General features: G+C 40.3%; 1 protein-coding gene across 1 annotated transcript; it reads left to right on the top strand.

Moving 5' to 3' along the window:
• The first annotated feature begins 622 nt into the window (after positions 1 to 622).
• LOC111146970 (otolin 1) lies at positions 623 to 10,042 on the top strand. Its single transcript, XM_022502762.1, has 4 exons — positions 623 to 986; positions 5,111 to 5,200; positions 8,450 to 8,521; positions 9,144 to 10,042. The coding sequence occupies exons 1-4, from the start codon at positions 623 to 625 to the stop codon at positions 10,040 to 10,042; spliced, it is 1,425 nt and encodes a 474-aa protein (XP_022358470.1).
• Positions 10,043 to 20,567: the final 10,525 nt, after the last annotated feature.

Raw genomic sequence — 20,567 nt, 5'->3', positions numbered from 1 at the left:
TCACGTTTATGATTTTTTTATTCTCTCTCTCCCTCCATTTATTACAATAGATTCTAAAAAATTGCTCTCACAACAGGATCATTAGCCCTAGTAGATTTAAGGACTCTTTCACCAGTATTTTTTCTTGAAATAATTGAGTTTGCTGGAATAAACTACTCAGCTCAATATTTTTCATCTCCTTCTAATACAAATGTATTTGATTCCTATAAATCTGAGTGAGGTCAGTCAGGAAATTATACATATTTGTTTTCCACAGGGTGTATAAGCTATTAAGTCATGTTGCATTTATTATAGATCATGTTTGCTAGTTGGCAAGATAATTTGAATGAGAACAATATTTTAGAACATGTAACACTAGGAAAACAACCAGAAAAGAGAATTGAAACAAAATGTTCCTTATAATGAATACTTTAAGTAAATAAAATATCCTGTTGTGATTCAAGCATATATTTGCATTAAAATACATTAAAATATTGTTCAATATTATCATACTGTTTATTCTTATAGCTCATATATGAACCTGTATTTCCTTCTTACATATTTATATCACTTCTTAATTACATTGGGATCTCATGTAATAGGTACATATATTGCCATTATATCTTTTTTTCCAGCCTCAAATATGTGGATGTTTTCTTGGCTTTGTGCCATTTTAATTATTTTGGTGATTGCTGGTATGGACACAGTAGCAAAGACCACACCACATACTAAATTTACGAAGAAATCTGAGGAAAAAGATATGCTGAAGGGTCTCAAGCCGTCCAGTGGCCCAGCTCCAGAAGAAAAGGAAATTCCTTTCATGGAAGCAGCTGAAATGACAGAAGCAACCCCCAGCCCTCCAGCCCCAGAGTCTGCCTTCGATGCTGCCAGTCTCTTCCCCTTTGAAAACTTCACTCTTGACACAGCTGATATCTTTTTGAACTGCTGTGATTGTTGTTCATTTGTACCAGGGCCAAAAGGAGAACCCGGAGAGTCTGGAAAGCCAGGTAATTGAACATACCCAAAGCTGTATTTGTTACCTGGGTATCCTTGGAGTTGAGAGGTGGATTGGGGGCAGAATTGCCCGGAGGGTTTCTACGTTGTCCTGCAAATAGTGAGAGGCCTAGGAGTAACATGGGGACAACTGCAAATGGGTGCTGTGCTGCCCGTAAGCTACATGTGTGGCTATGAATAAAAAATAAACATAGAGATTAATATTAAATATTCAGTTCCTCAGTCGTACTAGCCACATTTCAAATGCTTAGTAGCCGCATGGGCCAATGACTGCTGTATTGTGCTGGACAGATACACAAATTTCTATCATTGCAGAAAGTTCTATTGGACAGTGCTGGTTAGAGCAGAAACTGGGCTCCCAAACCCAGCACTGGCACGTGGTTCTTCAAATTACATGTTTCTGGTGTAGTCTTTTCATTAATGGCTGATGTAAAAAGGGTAAGTGAAAATTCTGCTGTCTGGTTAGAGTGTGTGCTGCCTGATGGGTTTCTGGAGTGCTTTTTGTAGTTCTGATTAGAAATGGCATGTCTGTGAGGTGGAGAATAAGAAGCAGGATTCAGTTTGCTCTTCTTTGAAATTCCCAGGCAGCACTGTATCCTCGTTCCACAGTTTTCTCCATTGAAGATCATGGTAACATGTTTCAAAATTCCAGATACCTTTAATATACATGTGATGCTCATGGTGGATTTTACTGTAATACATTTCAGCTTTTACATGTCTTATAGCAGAGGAATCAGGTAAAACTGAGTTCAAAATGTCAATTTCAAATGTGCTATCCCCTGGAAAAAGACCATATAGATATATTTGTTGTGTCTTGCCTGAAGAACTTCAAGTTATAAAATCAGGAATTGTGCATTCTCATTAAGCTTTTCATTCATTTTGTCTTCTAACAGGAACCTTTTGGGGGCGCCTGGGTGGCTCAGTGGGTTAAGCCGCTGCCTTCGGCTCAGGTTATGATCTCAGAGTCCTGGGATCGAGCCCGGCATCGGGCTCTCTGCTCAGCAGGGAGCCTGCTTCCTTCTCTCTCTCTGCCTGCCTCTCTGCCTGCTTGTGATCTCTCTGTCAAATAAATAAATAAATAAAATCTTAAAAAAAATAACAGGAACCTTTTGGGAAATGTGATCAATATTCATGCAGAGCTGGAATGAAAGGGTACAGTTGCTGGGCAGTGGTCAGGGCACGGAGATTTCTGGGTTGCGGAAACATTATTGGAAATGCAATGATACTGAGAAAATTACATTTACCCAAATTTCTCTTTAGTATCATCTCTGGCTGGTGAGCTGCACGGGGGGTGAAGACCCCCAAAGGCATGGTCAAGCGAACACAGCTGGCTGCTGAACTGTCTCCTAAGGCCGTGGGTCTGTCACGTAGGAGCTTTGGTTTTACCCAGTGGTGGATTAGCTGGGCTTTTCTCAGAGCTCAGCCTCTCCTTTAAATACACAGGACAAATATTTTGGAGATGTGCAAAATTCTTTGCCTGCCTGGGGTGCTCATATATTTTAGTATGACTGGTTCTCCACAGAGCGTGGTATTTAGGAGCTCAGAATGTCTTGTCTCTCACGGTCCAGCCTTGGGGAAGTTTCATTACCTCCGTTTCAGTTTTCAAAGTAGTAAAATGGGATAAGAATAAAACCAACTTCATGGGGTCATCAAGAGAGGCTCAGTGCGGTACCTGGGATAGGATAAATGCTCAAAAAACTGTGTTTCTTTTTCCAGTTAGTTTTAGTAGGAGTCTTTTCTTATCTTGGGAAATAGTCAGCCCAATAGGGTCTTGTTTCTGAGATTCATAGACATTTGTTCTAGCTTTTCCAGTGTTTCAAAAATACCATTTTGTTAAAAAATTAGAAATCTAGCATAAGAGGGACATTAATCAAACTTGAAAATGAAAATGAACCAATACAAACACAACTATTTTAATTTTTCTTCATTGTCTTTCAGTTCTTGGCCACACACACACACACACACACACACACGCACACACGCACACACAAACACACTGCACACATGACATTTACATTATCCACTGTAATGTGGATACTAAATGTGGACTTTAAAAGTCACAAGCCTAATTTTATAGTTTCTGAATGAAAATGCCTTAAAGTGTACAAATATAACTAATAGTTAGTAAAGGTAAGATTCCACATGAAAGTTTATCTCCAACTTCTCTCATTTAGTAGTTGTAATTATAGTTACCTACTATGTGCCAAGAACTTTTAAACACTTACCATGTCTAATCTTCATACAAGCTGTTAAAAATATAATTACATTTCAATGGATGATTTAATCACATTTCCAAGAGTTTTAGGTAATTCTGGAGGTTATACTGCCTCTAAATGCAGAACGTGGAGTCAGATTTGGTTTGTGTACCATCAAGTCCCTGCTCTTCCCATTATGTCCAGCCTTTTAGTACTTATACCCATCTCGCCCACATGTATGTGTCACCTAGATGGATGGGGGAGCCTCGCTGCCTCTTGTGCCCTCCCATGCAGTTTCTGTGTGCTCTCCGTGGCAACCTGGCCACTGCCCTTTATCATTTCCTTGAATAGTATAACCACAATGGGTATTTGGGGCTCATGAGGAAGGGAGACTTTGAGCAGCGGACTGCAACTGGCCATCTTGCTTGCTTCTGTCCACACTGCCTGTTCCCTCTCCACTCCTTTCCTCTCTGCTCTCCTTTTTTTTTTTCTAGACAGAACCTAATCACCACCTTTGGTTATTTGAGTTTGCCTTTGCCTTTAACCTCTATTATGAGCACTTTCTTCCAAACAAACGTGTTTTTTTCAAAGAAAAATTCTGTTGAATATAATTTTCTCCATTCCATCAGCCTTAGTTACAAAAATTAAGGGGAAGTTAAGATGAAATAGTACAATTTCATTGAGCTCACTTATCTCTCTGGCTAACTTCCAATGAACCTGGCCATAAATGACTCCAGTCAGGGGTTGTGAGAGAATTCCGATGGCTCGAACAGGTCTGGGCGTGCAGGAAGTGTAATTATTCTAGATTCAGGGTCCCTGTGTGGCCGAGGTAAGTGGCAGGACCTGCACTGCCTGGACGAGACAGGACACCCAGTGACGTTTGAGCCCTGCACCATCTAACCCTTGCCTCCCTCTTAGCCTCCTTCATCCAATCATTAGCTCTACCTACTCTGCTATTCTTTCAGTTTCTAAAAAACTCCGTGGTCTTTTCCACCTTGTTTTTCCTGAAATACTTTTTTTTTTTTTTTTGCCTCAGAAAATCCTAATTTATTCAGTGGATCTTAGCTTATTGCCATTTTCTCAGGGATGTCTTCTCTGCTCCCATAAATTAGGTTTACTATACTATACTAGGGCCTTCCTATTTTCCTTCACATCACTAACTACAGTGTGATAACTTCTACTTATTTGTGTGGTGGTTTTTCAATGTTTATCTCAGCTCTATGAGGGAAAGGATGATGGGATGTTGAGGGCTGACGCTGGCAGGAGCTGGTGTGTAGGCGTCTCAGCAGTAGATCCTGAAGAATTGCAAAAGTGAGCTAATGGGAAAACCAAAAGTGCTAGGTATTGTGGTTTTACTTCCAATTTGAAAGTGTGGTCCACATCAGGTGAAGAGCCAGATAATCATTTTGTTCTTGTTCGATATTGTGCTGCTTTCCTGAATCACTTGATTGCTGCCACGAATCTAGTGACAAGTACGAATGGACTCAATTTATCTATCCAGGTAGTACAAAATTACAAATCAGGCAAAAATATTGTCCTGAGAATTATGTAGTGGTTTATTCTTACCCATATTTTATTATTAGGACACTGACAGTCGTTGGTCTCAATAAAATGGTTGCTTAAATTTTTTTTTTTTTCAGAAGTAATGCATTTCAAAAGAGATTTTTAAAAAAATCCTGATGGTTTTTATTTTATTTATTTATTTTTTTTTTAAGATTTTATTTATTTATTTGAGAGAGAGACAGTGAGAGAGAGCATGAGTGAGGAGAAGGTCAGAGGGAGAAGCAGACTCCCCATGGAGCCGGGAGCCCGATGCGGGACTCGATCCCAGGACTCTGGGATCATGACCTGAGCCGAAGGCAGTCGTCCAACCAACTGAGCCACCCAGGCGTCCCCTGATGGTTTTTAAATCTCATTTCCAGGTCTTAAGGGAGAGGCTGGTGATTTGGGGATCCCAGGGCCACCAGGAGTTGTCGGACCCCAAGGTCCAAAAGGCCAGAAAGGAGAGAAGGGTAAGTAATTATATTGATTTCATGTCAAAACTCAAGATGTGTTCTGCATCATTTTTCAGGAGAGCAACTTGCTAAGTAAATGCCATATTCTTGCGGGTGGAATAATTTTTTAAAAAGATTATTTATTTATTTGAGAGAGAGAGAGAGAGAAAAAGCATGAGCAGGGGGGAGGAGCAGAGGGAGAGGGAGAAGCTGACTGCCATTTGAGCAGGATCTCAGGACCCTGGGATCATGACCTGAGACAAAGGCAAACGTTTAACCAGCTGAGCCACCCAGATGTCCCATAGGTGGAACCATTTTTAAAAATGTAATAATTTGGTAAAGCATGTTGTAAGTTATATTTGATATAAAAATGTTAACTTTCTAAATAGCCCATTGAAAAATTTTACACTTTCCTGGTAACATTTCTCACTTTCTCTCCATTTCCTTCCTCCTGTACACACAGAGGCTCTCACACATCTTTTCTATATCTCATTGGCCGCACAGCTGACCTAGTTACTGGGAGCCACAGGACATAGTCTCTGAGGAGAGTGTCCTTTCTTACATACTACTGAGTGTTCTCTTCCTTATGGGACAAATTAATTTTGTATTAGATAGAACTAACTACAGTAGGTAATCCTATAGAATATTCTGTTTAGGTGGGTAGCATCTCTGCTAAGGAGAATAGGACATGGCCTTTGGCTCACTCAAATCTGGGCAATGCCTATGGTGGGAAGAGCACTGAATTAAAATGAAAGACATTGAACTTGTATCAATGACCTTGAACCAGTCACTTTACCTTCTCTGGAAACCAAGGGGAATAGACTGGATATTTATTTATACCCTATTTACTATCAAAGAAGATTTGTGGTTATGTGTGCTTTCATAGATCTTTTCCAGCTCAGAAGTTCTCTAATTCTGCAGATGTATCAGCCAGGAGGGTGTCCTGCCCTGGGAAATCCCTGGTTCTCTAAGTGCTTCAAGATGTTGAGGGAATGTTACAGATTCACTGGGACATTTAGAAATTCCTCAGTGAATACTGCCAGCCTGTAGAAATACCATCTATCCATCAAGTTAAATGTTTTAGCCTCCGTGTCACATGTCAAAAGACCTAATATCATCTATACATCACCCTCCACATGGCTCAGGAACTGTCTAACTCGTTTCTGGTAGAACATTCAGTGAAGTAATTACTCAAAAAAGATGTTAAGGTGAGAGAGGTACTTCACACTTGTCAGTTACGCGATTTTCATTCTCAGAAACATTTAATCCTTTTGTGGCTGAATTATGTTAGCAGAAAACCCTGTGAAATAAAGATGAGTGATGAAACTCCCCAGTGATTCATACATTTTGGAAGCTAGACTTCTGGAAGTAGAAGAAAAAACAGGGAAGTACCACAAGATAAGTTTCTTAAGAATATGCTTTGATGAAAGATCAAAACTAGAAATTCATTCAGTCAGTCTCTATAAAGTGGCAACTTTACTTTCACTTCCAGACTTAGCTTGGACTCTTGGTAAGATTGAAAGTTAGAAAAATAAATGAGTTGAATGACTGCAATTCTGGTTAGCCACAACCTGATTAAGTATATCCAGTGTAAGAAGCTAAATTCCTTAAATGAACTTGAGAACCAAGAGTAACTGTGTGGTGATGGTTGGCATATGAGTATTAGCAAGGATGGGGAATAGAACCGGTCCCTCACTTCTGTTCAGAGTTGGGTTCTCTCCAAAGGAACCCAGATAGTTTCCTGATGGCCTATGGGTTAATTTCCAAATTGTCAATTTTATGTGGAATGGTAATGGGAGGAGGTTAGCTACTCAAAAAACTGCTGAGCAGCTTATGGTGAAATTTTTCTGTTGGTCTTGTGAAATCTGGGGGAGTCTCTTCTCATGACTTGTAATTTGACTTTGAAGTTCTTTTTCTTAGCAAAAATAAAATGAAAAAAGTTAGTTCTATCATAAATAACATGGTTGACAAATTGATGCCAACCAATGTTACATGCAGACATGTTTGATTCTATGCAAATTTGTCAACTTTCATAGTTGTTTTTTTCTGTGATAAAAAGTGGTGATAAAAATATCTGCACAGGATGCCTAGGTGGCTCAGTTTGGTTAAGGGTCTGCCTTTGACTCAGGTCATGACCCCCAAGGTCCTGGGATTGAGTCCCACATCGGGCTCCTTACTCAGTGGGAAGTTTGCTTCTTCCTCTGCCTGCTGCTCCCCCTGCTTGTGCTCTCTCTGTCTGTCTGTCTCTCTCTTTCTATGACAAATAAATAAATAAAATCTATAAAAAAACCTATTCTACTTTGAAGATGCTATAAACTTTTGTAAGTGAAAAATATTCCAATTAATGACAGGTGCTGTGTTACATGAACCTCCCTGTTATACAAGAGGCTGCATTAATATCAAATAAGAATTAATTTTGAATTTAAAAGGCTGGATTAAATTTTAAAAAATCATGTTAAGAGCTTGGAACATTACCTGGTAAAAAGGAAATGCGCAATAAGAGTTAGCTATTATTATTACTACTCTTATTTATAATTAAAATACATTTAGTGTAGCTATATTCTAACAGGATGGGTCTTTAGCCAGACCCAATATGAAAATCCACTTTGTGGTACTCTGGCAAATATCTAAAAACCTGCATCTTTAACTTTCTTTTCGAACATGAATTCTCACAGTTTTATGATTTGTCCAAAGTGTGTATGAAACATTTTCCAAACAAAGTGAAAATTGGTTTCTCACTTACGCTCTATGTCAAAGACTTTATGTTTATATTTATATTTATATTTGCTTTCCTGGAAGGGTTTTTGATGTGATTAGTTTTAGCTAACTGTAGAATGTTGTGCTCTGTGTTTAAACTTATATGGTGGTGACACTCTTTTTAGGGATTTTGGAGAATATAAAGGAGGGGACATTTTCAGTGTCATTGAGAATTTGTAAGAGGAAAATCAAAAACATATGCATAAATAACACAAGGCAAAATGTCATGAGTTTAATAGAGATTTCAAGAGGTATGGGAATGTTTGTGTGTTGGGGGGGTGGAAAAGCTGAGTTCTGTTTGAAGAGATTGGCACTGTCCTCATTTAAATGGTTTACCATCGATTAGAACAAATTATTTCTAATTATGCTCAATATGTTATTTTTCCATGTTGTTTTCCCTTTATGCCTTTTGGTAAGGGAAGCAGTGGAATGTGACATGGTTGGGAAATGGATGTTACTTACATCATAGCTACTATAGTTGGAGGAAAGGTAATCTTGGTATTATTTCAGGACTAAAGGGAGAACGTGGGGACCCAGGAACAAGTGGAGTTCCAGGATACCCAGGAAAACCTGGAGAACCAGGTAGAGCATAAACTGTATCTATCGTGTACAGTCCCACGCACAGCATAGCTCCTAACTTCCTTCCTGTTTGTGCTTAAAGTTATCAGGAGGTAAGATGGAATATGAAATTGCTGTTATTCTAATAATTCAGTGTACTGATTGCAAGTACTGGTCTGGTAGTTTGGAGACTAGATATAAGCATCTGAACTCGTTTCCTCAGTCTAGCTGTCCTTGGGAAAAAAGATCCCTGAATCTTTGTGGGTTTCAGTTTCTTTGCTGGGAAGACTTTGGGTTTGGAGGGATATAATGGAGATTTAGGAGAATACTTGGTTGGGGCCAAAATGCTAAGTGTAATGGACTATAATGGGCCACTATAGTTCTAAACTCTTTATTGTCTTAAAAGTAAAAGGAAAATAGAACTGGATTTATATGATCTAAATGTAGGCTCTGGCTTCTTGGTGGCATTAACTCTTCCCTGCGTGAGAGAGCAGTGTGATCTGAATGGCACAGTTGTGGGTGGGACAAGAGCCAGGTTTCCAGTACCAGTCACAAGGTTTCGTTTCTTTTCCGTGAGCTCCGTGATGATAGTGTTCTGTTCATAGCGTATGTGATCCTTACACATTATTTTAATTTTCCATTTCAGGTGGCCTTGGTCCTAAAGGGGATAGAGGAAACATTGGACCAGCGGGAGTGAAAGGACAAAAAGGCTCCAAGGGGGACATGTGTGCAAATGGTACCCAAGGAGATAAAGGAGACCAGGGGGCTGTGGGCTCACCAGGCTTGAATGGAGAGCCTGGGGCCAAGGGGGAGAAGGGCGAGATGGGGGATAAGGGCTACTGTGGAGAGTCTGGGGAGAGGGGAGGAAAAGGAGAAAAAGGTGAGGAGGGTCTGAAAGGAGAAAAAGGTAGCAAAGGAGATACTGGAACAGAAGGTAAAGGCGGCCCAGATGGCCTGCCTGGGGCCCCAGGGGATCCAGGGGTTAAAGGAGAAAAGGGAGAGTTAGGTCCGCCTGGTCCTATGGGACCCACGGGGCCAAAAGGTGAGCTTGGGAGCAAAGGAGTCCGGGGATCTATTGGCAAGAAGGGCTCTCGGGGCCTCAAAGGCTCTAAGGGGGAGGTGGCCGGAGCTATGCGGTCAGCTTTCAGTGCTGCCTTATCCAAGCCTTTCCCTCCTCCCAACATCCCTATCAAGTTTGACAAGGTTCTTTATAATGACCAAGGAAATTACAGCCCCATCACTGGCAAATTTAACTGTAGTATTCCTGGGGCATATGTTTTTTCCTATCACGTCACTGTGAGGGGCCGACCTGCTCGCATCAGCCTGGTGGCCTGGAATAAGAAGCGGTTCAAGTCCCGAGAAACGCTCTATGGTCATGAAATAGACCAGGCCTCTCTCCTCATCATCCTGAAATTAAGTGCAGGGGACCAAGTCTGGCTGGAAGTTTCAAAAGATTGGAATGGTGTATATGTCAGCCCTGAGGATGACAGCATTTTTACTGGGTTCCTTTTGTACCCAGAGGAAAATTCTGGAATTTCACCATAAACTTGTGTCTTGGACATTGTAATTTGGGTTCAGTGGAATAAGTCAGGCGACATAAGGTAATGCAATTAAAAAGAATAACTTTTATTACTTTTTTCATAATTATAAAAAAATGCAAAAAAAGTAAGAAAAAATTGTATCACGTAGAGTCAATTACTATGAGTATTTTAAGACATCACCTTTTCTTAAAAATTAAAAAAAAATTTTTTTAGACAGCAAGAGAAGGAGAATGGGGAAGGGGCAGAGGGAGAGAGAAAGAATCTTAAGCAGTTTCCATCCTCAGCCCAGAGCCCTGGGTGGGAATTGATCTCATGACCCTGAGATCATGACCTGAGTGGAAATCAAGAGTTGGATGTTTAACTGACTGAGCCACCCAAGCGCCTCTTAAGACATCACCTTTTTAAAAGAATATATTTATATGTATTTGAAAGCATATGTCTATTAACTTTATAGCTAGCTTTTTTTTCATTTAGCATTATAATGGCATTTGTCATGCCATTTAGATAATATCTGTATACAAAATATGATTGATATCTGTAATTAATAAATGTATTCTTACTAAATATCTTCTATATCTCATATAAATGTGTGCAACTCTTTTCTGTGCGAGCGTAAGGCTAATGAGTGACACGTGATGAGCGGGTATCTCTCAAAAGTTTAGGAACTGTTAGGATTGCCTTCCAACAAAATGGAGCTGTTCCTGTGTTAGGTTTATTGAGGGAGAATACACAGAAAGAATGCTCAAGACTAGCTAAACTGTCTTTAAAATGAATCGGTGTAAAGGTTTACCCATTAAAAAAAAACAATCCCTGTATTAGATGAACTTATAAGTTGATAAAGATATTGCTCGGTCATGGCAAAGATCCAGGCACTCATCAAATTATCGTACTTAGGAAAGCTAAATGTCCCCCAAAGATACAAGAGTAAAATTAAATCACTCTTCATCTAAAATTTCAGCCTTCCTTTCTTCATGGAAGGACATTTAATTTGGATAAATTCTTTGGCTTCATTATTATCATGTCTATAATAATTAATTCTGGTTATTCAGTGAACAGGTGAGAATTTGGGAATTCACTTGCAATATGAATATTTAATAATTGTGAATATATAATAATTTAGCAGCCTCATTTTTAAAAAGAAACTAGTTTATGGACTCCAAATTGAACTTGGTTCAGTGAAGGCATATCGTTACATAGACTTGCAAGCCTTAGTGAGTCAAATTGACAAGCAAGTGCGTGATGGGCTTGCTCTGGCAGACAAACTTTGAAAAACATGATTCCCTTTTGAGATTTATATGTACATTTAAAATATATCTATTTAAAATAGCTTCTATCCTCTTGCTTTAATGTATGTTTTTATGTTGAAAAAGTAAAAGAAAAAGCTATAGTTTTTATGACTGACAGTTAAACATCAACTGTGCCTACCTTACTATTGTGTGTGTCTGGCTTTTCTATTAATGGGCAGGTGATATTTGGATGAGTAATGAGAGAAAGATGTTAGTTCAGGAATTACTATATCTTTTTTCTCCAGGTGTTATTTTTAGAACCCAATTTTAGCAAAATGCATGCTTTTATGATCAAGATTTACACATAATTCAGGTTCTAATGACACTTTGACCAAATTAGACCACTTTTGTTGAATCACTGTATTTAAAAAATTAATTTTTAAAAGTTAATTTCAATTGGGAGAACGTTTGTTTATTCGACTTGGCCAGAAGCTCTGGAAATGAACCATGAATTGTACATATCAGGTTCAGAATTGTAATTGGGGTTGTGCATAATGCGTTATTGTAAACAGTGTTGCAAATATTTAAATTTTATAATACAAATGGCAATCACTTCTATTACCATTTTTGCCATCTCTTAACACAATATTCTAAATCTAGATCCATCAAGAATTTTCTGTCTGGACCCACATAAATTACAAATTTAGGGAGAGAGGAATTGGTTAATATTTCCAGCCACTAAGTTCACAACGGTTGCAAGCACCAGGCAATTCTCAAGAATGAGAAGCTGGAACACAAAGAGAACAAGGAAATGGAAGGTCAGCTCAGCTGAGATATAATCTCAGGAAATTGGTAAATTAAGTTGTACTTCTCTTAATTAAGCACATTCATTGCTCAAACCCTCCCCACACCCAAAGGCAGTGTCCATCTCCTTTGTTCGCAGCAGTACAACCCATTAGCCTTGATGGCATTTGGAGATAGTCATCTTTTATTTGATGCACGTTAGGCCACAGGTGTGGAGAAGAATTTCCCCACAGCCTGTAAGTGGTAGTAATAGGAATACATATTTAAGACTGCTGGCTGCGCTGTGCTGGAATTGAGCCTTGATCTCTAAAAATAGTGCCTTGGGCACTATCGTAAATTTACATGTCGTGTGTGTCTTTTATGCAGAACCTTCTAAAGCATGGGGCCTGGGGCAGGGGCCACACTTGCTTGGGTCTAAAGGCAGTCCCCTTTTCTGTCCTTGACTCCTTCTAGCAAAGAAATCCTGTTTTTAAAAAAAAAAAAAAAAAAAGTGGGATCATCTTACTCCTCTGCTCACAGCCTCTTGAGGCTCCTTTCTCCTCTGGAGTCAAAGCTGAATCCTTGCTCTGACCAGAGAGGTCTCAAGTGACATGGCCCTCACTTCCTCTTGAACTTTCCTGCCGTCTACTCCACACTTGCTCTGGGTGTTGCCTTCAATGCTAATTCTTCAAATTCGCCAAGCATATTTGCACTTAGGGCTTGCATGTGCCTTTCTATCTACATGGGTCGTATCCCAGCTAACTGTATATTGGGCCCCTTCCTTTCTTCTCAAGCCTTTGTTCATACATCACCGTTTCAGTAAGGCCTTCTTGGGCCATGAGATTTTAAATTGTAGTCCCTATACCCTGACCTTCTTCCCCGCTTTGTTTTTCTCCACAGCATTCAGCACCCTCTAATATATCATGTCTTTCACTTACTGATCTTGTTTATTTTCTGTCTTCCCACCAGAGTGTAAGCTCCACGAGGCCAGGCACTTTTGTCTGTTTACCGCTCTCTCCCAGCACCAGCACGGTAAATAAGCCTTCACAGTGAATAAAGATTGATGTGGTTGTTGTAGATCTTTCCACAAGGTGGTGCTCACAGATTATTTTTGCTTTTGGATGGAAACTTAAAAAAAAAAAAAAAAAACCAACATCAAACGGTTGCAGAATAAATAAAATGGAGACTTAGATTTCATAATAAAGAAACTAGCTTCCGGAAATACCATGTTTTATGTTTCAGGGAGTTATGCATTTCCTTTCCCTGTTGGGGCGCAGGACTCTGGGTCGTTTGCTGTGGTGGCAGTGAGAGACTTAGAACTATGGAGGGGGGGGGCACCTGGGTGGCTCAGTGGGTTAAAGCCTCTGCCTTCGGCTCAGGTCATGGTCCTAATGTCCTGGGATCGAGCCCCACATCGGGCTCTGTGCTCTGCAGGGAGCCTGCTTCCACCTCTCTCTATCTGTCTGCTTCTCTGCCTACTTGTGATCTCTGTCTGTCAAATAAATAAATAAAATCTTAAAAAAAAAAAAAAAAAAAGAACTATGGAGGGGGCACATGTCTCCTGTCACCTGCGTGTGGTGGTTCTTCTAAGTGGAGATCCAATCCATTTTTATCTCCCACTCCAGCCCAACAGGACTCCATGTTGAGCCCTGGGCATTAATACATTTTATTGTTGTAAACCTACTTACACAAAGGTTTTAAATGAGGCAAGGAGACTATAAATGTGAAGGACTTATTTATTTATTTATTTTTTCAAGAAGATTTCTTTGTTTTGGAGAGAGACAGCTTCCAGGCAGGGGGAGGGACAGAGGGAGAGGAAGAAAGTCTCAAGCAGACTCCCCGCCAAGCATGGAGCCTGACATAGGGCTTGATCTCAGGACCCTGAGATCGTGACCTGAGCCAGAATCAAGAGTCAGACGCTTAACTGACCAAGCTACTCAGGCGCCCTAAACTAGAAGGTTTAAGAATGCTGTAAGACCTGGAAGAAGGACATAGTGAGAAGGAAAAATTGAGAGCAGTGTAGGTGCCAATGACAATGATGTGGGGGCAGGCAGGAGAGAGAAATGTTGGGAATTATGGAGCCATAATAACTACTATTTCCTGGGTCCTACCAATGTGCCAAGCACAGAGCTTTATGTGTCTACAGTGTCTTAAGTGACATGTACCACACAAGGAGACCAAGCATGGGCTGATTAGGCCATGTCCTAAAGGACACCCATCTGTTAGGGGCGGGATCCATGAAGTCATTCTTAATCAATGGAGCAGGACAGTTTTCTAAAAGGCTTGGCCAGTGACACCTGGTATAATGGGAAAAAGAATGGTAGTAGCCTAGTTTCTCGAGGCTACCAACCCAAGCAGAAAAGGGAATGAGAAGGGGGACAGGAGTCTACTGACATCTCAGCAGGGAATGCAAGAGTGGGCTTCTTGTAAAACTGCTGGTGCCACCAAGGGCTTTACTGATAATTGAGACTATAGTCGGGTGTTCTGATCAGCCTACTGTATCATTCATGTGAATTTGTTGGAAAAACTTAGTAGGAGTGCTTGATTGTTCTGGGAGCTTAGGATCAAAGCATACTTATTGTGGATTGAATTATAAGAATGATGTTGCATCTAATAGAGATGGTATGATAGATTTGTGTATTCAGGGTCCTTCTTCTGAGGTAGGAAAATGCATGGAAGCCTCTCTGGTCCTGAGCTTGTGGAAAGAGCTGACGAGGCAGAAGGCTCACATGCTCTCTGTGTAGTTATTCATTTGTTTAGGGTTTCTGTGTACCTGGCTGAGGTACTGAGGATAAGTCAGTGAGTACAATAGGGAGAAAAAAGCCCTCTGTCTTCATAGATCTTATGATGAGAAAGAATGAAACATTGATAAGCTAGCATGTCAGAAGGTGATAAGTGCTAGGGAGGAAAACAGGGCAGGATGGAGAACTGGGAGTATTATAGTCAGGTGGTGGTGGGGAGGGAGATTTAAAATAAAGGTCAGAAAAGACCTTATTGAGATGTACTATTTGAGCCAAGATAAAAAGGAGGCAAAAGAGCATGTCACGAGTATCTGAGAAAGCAGATGGAGTGCAGGAACAAAACCTCGAAGGCAGGAGCTTGCTTGGTGAGGAGACCAGTGGTACTGCACGAAGTGGGGGGGGGCGGTGAGTTCAGAGAATTAATGGAGTCACAGCTTGTGCAGGACTTTGAGGCTATCGTGACATGTTAAGCTTTTCCTCTGAGTATGGTAGACCTAGAGGTACACCACCGAGATCCTTAACAAGGAAGGAGTAGATGACTAAATTCAGCAGACAGGCTCTGGCTGCCAGCTCCTTCAGGGTCTGTCTGAGCTGCAGAACTGCCTCTTTTGAGGTTATGCCTTTCCCAGGGCAGTTCATATCTGGTCCCCAAGCAAGGTGGGTGAGCCCTTCACAGCCACTGGGTTGAGCTACACCCTGAGCTTTCTGTAGGTGATGGCAGCTTTGCTGGGGCTTCATAAACTTTCAGCTCTTCCCTGACCAGTTTTGTCTTCTTTTCCTTCCCTTCACAGGTGTTGATTCCTGATAAATATCTTGTACCTCAAACCCTCTCTGCACATCTGGTTCTAGAGATCCAGCTGGTGGCCCTGAGATGTAAAGTGTGAGAACAAGTCTGTGGGCCACTTGGTCATTGTGCACTCGCACGTGAGCTAACACGCACCTGTGCACTTTTCCCCTTTGTTCTGGGCCTGGGCTGCAGAATGAATTAGTTAATTAACATTGTGGAGCACTATTTGAAAGCTTCGGGCCTGACATTTGGGTCCAAAGAAGCTCTGCTGGCTGATTGAAGTGATTCAGTGCATGGACTCAGGAACTGGAGGGACTAGGTTATAAGAAGCAAGGCAAGACACTTAATCTGTGCCTTGGTTTTCTCATCTCTAAAATGGGATTTTGAGGTTACTAGTGAACTCATAGTGGCAAAACTCTTAGAATTGTGTCTGGCACAGAGTAAGAAAGCCAACTTTAATAAAGTCAAATGCGAGAGGGCATATTTTGTATATGGTTCAGGGTTCAGACTCATTTTTTTGGTCGGAAATGTATTGGATTTTCAGCTGATGGGCTTATGAGTAGAAGGGCCGGTGAAATCAGAGCTGGTTTGGGCTCAGTGTATTATCAAAGGTGATAGTGTTAATTGAATCAGAGCTATACATTTCATTAAGGCCTTCTGGTGAAATATCTGAGTTATAAAAAACATACCAAAAGAGTCTGTTTTATAAAGGATACATAACAATAAAATGTTTTTCCTTTGAAATAGAGTGAAGTTCACCCTTTCCTCAAAATCACTATTAAGAGAGTTAGCATGCTAAAGTGCATGGATTTGCCTTCATGTTGAGGCACCCAGGACCATTGTTTTAGATTGTAACATTGACCATGAGCTTCCTATGCACCTGAACAAGACACTGAAGGAGGGCCCAACTAAAGACGGATGTTTTGCTGATCTGAGAGGTAATGACAATGACAGATGAGACCTCCTAGTGGACCATAGCGAGGGTTAGCGGCAGAAAATTGCATCGGCTCAGTGATTAAAGCAACATCAGCAGTCAGAAGACAGCAGCAGGGCAGGTGGCCTTGGTCTTGCTGCTGCCTCATCTGATCCATCTTGCAGGGTGATGAGTCTGAGATGTGTCTGCCAGGCCCACAAAACACGATCCTTCCCTGTTTCCTTTTTTTTCCCCCCTGAGGATAAACGAGCAACAAGAAATTTGGAACATCCAGATTATTCAATGTCAGAATTATTGCCAAAGCAGCACGCCCACTCTCCTTGGATGTTGAATGCAAGTTAATATTGCCTCTGGCAAAAGGTTCTGTGAAGGTCTTATTCATTCATTTTAATTCAAGAAAAATTAATGAGCACCTACTATGTACTAGTCACTGGGCTCCATGCCAGGGATATGAAGATGAATGAGATAATTTCTTGTCTTCAAGGAAGTCACAGTCAAATAGAAGAGGCGACTAAATGAGGACAATGGATGTTCCATCTTTTTTGTCTTGGGAATGGCCAAGGACCTAAATGCCAGGGCTATTATAGGGGAAATTGAGAAAACACTTAATCCAGCGAGTTGGTTGATTGATGTTCTTATTTAACTACCCCACAGAGTACTAGGTAAGCAATTTATTTCAAAAGGTTCAGCCTCAGCAGGAGAAAAATGTAAACAACAACAAGAAAATCCAAGAACAACATTTTCACAATTGGGTGTTACCATGTGGAATCCTAAATCTTGTTTCTAAATCCTTGGATTGACAAGCAAGAGAGAACTAAAGAACTCTGTGGGGAAATCAGAAGTGGACCTGGCAAAGTAAAAAAAAAAAAAAACCAAAATGAAACAAAGACACCAGAGGCATTTACTTGAGCTTACTTAGAAGGAATCTCAATAATCATGTCACCAGCTTCTCTTGAGGGCAAGAGTCCAAAGCCTAGATTCCATAACTCAAAACGTGTGACCCAAGGATCCACAGATTATAGCATTCACATTCCAACCAAAGTCTTCTGATTTAAAACAGAAAAAAAAAAAGATCGGGATATGATATGCCTGCAGAAAAGTGCACACATGTGGAATGTATGGCCTGATGAACTTCAACAGATGGCTAATTATGAAACTGCCACCATGGCATGATATGGAAAATTTTCCAGCTCCTGGCAGGCTTCCTTGTGCCTGCTTCTAATCGAATCACCTCACTGCACCAACATAACCACTACCCTAATTTCTATTGCCATAGGTTAATTTTGCATGCTCCTGGACTACATATAAATGGAATCATGTAGTTTGTAAACTGTTTGGCTTTTCCCCCTCAATATCCTGTCTGGGAGATTATCCATGCTGCTGTGTGTATCAGTAACACCTAAAATGTTGAACATCTTTTCATACGATGACCGGCCATTTGTATGTACTCTGTTGGGAGAAAGAGGGAGAGGGAGAGAGAGAATCTTAAGCAGGCTCCATGCCCAGCCTGGAGTCTGATGCAGCATTAGATCTTACAACCCTGAGATCATGACTTGAGCCGAAACCAAGAGTCAAGACACTTAAGTGACTGAGCCACCCAGGTGCCCTTGTAGAAGTTTTTTAGACTTTGCAAACAAGATACTTGAGTTTTAATTGACTTCTTTTTTCCTACAAGTAGGTCACTTTGTTTTCTGTGTCCCCTCCTCTGTTTTATTTGTTCCTCTTAGGTTTTCCAAACTCTCAAAAGTAAGCTCCCCTGATGGTTCTCTATCTTTGTAGGACTAAAATTTTCTCCAAAAAAGCAAATTAATGCTTAGGTGTAAATGACTAAAAGTTTTTTTTTTTTTTTTTTTAAATTAACATATAATGTATTATTTGCTTCAGGGGTACAGGTCTGTGAATCATCAGTCTTACAAAATTCACAGCATTCACACATTCAATAGCACGTACACTCCCCAGTATCCATAACCCAGCCAACCTATCCTTCCCCCACTAACCCCCAGCAACGCTCAGTTTGTTTCCTAAGATTAAGAGTCTCCTATGGTTTGTCTCCCTCCTGATCCCATCTTGTTTTTTTTTTTCCCTCCCTATCCCCCATGAACCCCCACCCTGCCTCTCAAATTCCTCATATCAGAGAGATCATATGATAATCGTCTTTCTCTGATTGACTTGTTTTGCTTAGCATAATACTCTCTAGTTCCATCCACGTCATTGCAAATGGCAAGATTTCAATTTTGATGGCTGCATAGTGTTCCATTGTGTGTGTGTGTGTATATATATATACCACATCTTCTTTATCCATTCATCTGTTGATGGACATCTAGGTTCTTTCCATAGTTTGGCTATTGCAGACATTACTGCTATAAATATTCAGGTGCATGTGTCCCTTCAGATCACTATATTTGTATCTTAAGGGTAAATACCCAGTAGTGCGATTGTTGGGTCATAGGGTAGCTCTATTTTTAACTTTTTAAGGAACCTCCATACTGTTTTCCAGAGTGGCTGCACCAGCTTACATTCCCATAAGCAGTGTAGGAGGGTTCCCCTTTCCCTGCATCCTTGCCAACATCTGTCATTTCCTGACTTGTTAATTTTAGCCATTCTGACTGGTGTGAGGTGGTATCTCACTGAGATGGTTTTGATTTGGATTTCCCTGATGCCAAGTGATGTGGAGCACTTTTTCATGTGTCTGTTGGCCATCTGGATGTCTTCTTTGCAGAAATGTATGTTGATGTCCTCTGCCCATTTCTTGATTGGATTATTTGTTCTTTGGGTGTTGAGTTTGATAAGTTCTTTATAGATTTTGGGTACTAGCCCTTTATCTGATATGTCATTTGCAAACATCTTCTCCCATTCTGTCAGTTGTCTTTTGATTTTGTTGACTGTTTCCTTTGCTGTGCAAAAGCTTTTGATCTTGATGAAGTCCCAATAGTTCATTTTTGTCCTTGTTTCTCTTGCCTTTGGTGTTGTTTCTAGGAAGAGTTGCTGTGGCTGGGGTCGAAGAGGTTCCTGTCTGTGTTCTCCTCAAGGATTTTGGTGGATTCCTTTCTCACATTTAGGTCTTTCATCAATTTTGATCTGTTTTTGTGGATGGTATAAGGAAATGGTTTAGTTTCATTCTTCTGCATGTGGCTGTCCAATTTCCCAACAGCATTTGTTGAAGAGACTGTCTTTTTACCACTGGACATTCTTTCCTGTTTTGTTGAAGACTAGTTGACCATAGAATTGAGGGTCCATTTCTGGGCTCTCTATTCTGTTCCCCTGATGTATGTGTCTGTTTTTGTACCAGTACCATACTGTCTTGATGATTACAGCTTTGTAATAGAAATTGAAATCTGGAATAGTGATACCACCAACTTTGGTTTCCTTTTTCAACATTCCTCGGGCTATTCGGGGTATTTTCTGGTTCCATATAAATTTTAGGATTATTTTTCCATTTCTTTGAAAAAAATTGATAGTATTTGGATAGGATTGCATTCAATGTGTAGACATTTTACAGTATTTGCTTTTCCAATCCATGAGCATGGAACAATTTTCCATTTCTTTGTGTCTTTCTCCATTTCTTTCATGTTTTTTTTCATATTTTCATGTTTTTCTTTTTCCATTTCTTTATAGTTTTCTGAGTATGGATTCTTTGCCTCTTTGGTTAGGTTTGTTTCTAGGTATCTTATGGTTTTGGGTGCAATTATAAATGGGATTGACTCCCTAATTTCTCTTTCTTCTGTCTTGCTGTTGGTGTATAGAAATGCAACTGATTTCTGTGCCTTGATTTTAAATCCTGACACTTTACTGAATTCCTGTATGAGTTCTAGCAGTTTTGGAGTGGTATTTTGGGTTTTCCACATAAAGTATCATATCATCTGCAAAGAGTGATAGTTTGACTACTTCTTTGCTGATTCGAATGCCTTTATTTCTTTTTGTTGTCTTATTGCTGAGGCTAGGACTTCTAGTACTATATTGAATAGCAGTAGTGATAGTGGACATCCCTGCCGTGTTCCTGACCTTAGGGGAATAGCTCTCAATTTTTCTCCATTGAGAATGATATTTGCTGTGGGTTT

This window comes from Enhydra lutris, unplaced genomic scaffold (assembly GCF_002288905.1).
Source record: "Enhydra lutris kenyoni isolate GAN:26980312 unplaced genomic scaffold, ASM228890v2 scaffoldscaffold2, whole genome shotgun sequence".
NCBI classification, from domain to species: domain Eukaryota; kingdom Metazoa; phylum Chordata; class Mammalia; order Carnivora; family Mustelidae; genus Enhydra; species Enhydra lutris.
The sequence above is the reverse complement of the archived record's forward strand: the minus strand, read 5'-3'. Positions and strand labels throughout refer to the sequence as shown.

What these genes read in the sequence shown, in the direction of transcription:
- LOC111146970 (XM_022502762.1), top strand. Translation starts at nt 623, where the DNA reads ATGTGGATGTTTTCTTGGCTTTGTGCCATTTTAATTATTTTGGTGATT. An exon ending in CGGAGAGTCTGGAAAGCCAG is followed by an intron (nt 987 to 5,110) that starts GTAATTGAACAT and finishes TCTCATTTCCAG; the next exon opens with GTCTTAAGGGAGAGGCTGGT. An exon ending in AGGAAAACCTGGAGAACCAG is followed by an intron (nt 8,522 to 9,143) that starts GTAGAGCATAAA and finishes TTTCCATTTCAG; the next exon opens with GTGGCCTTGGTCCTAAAGGG.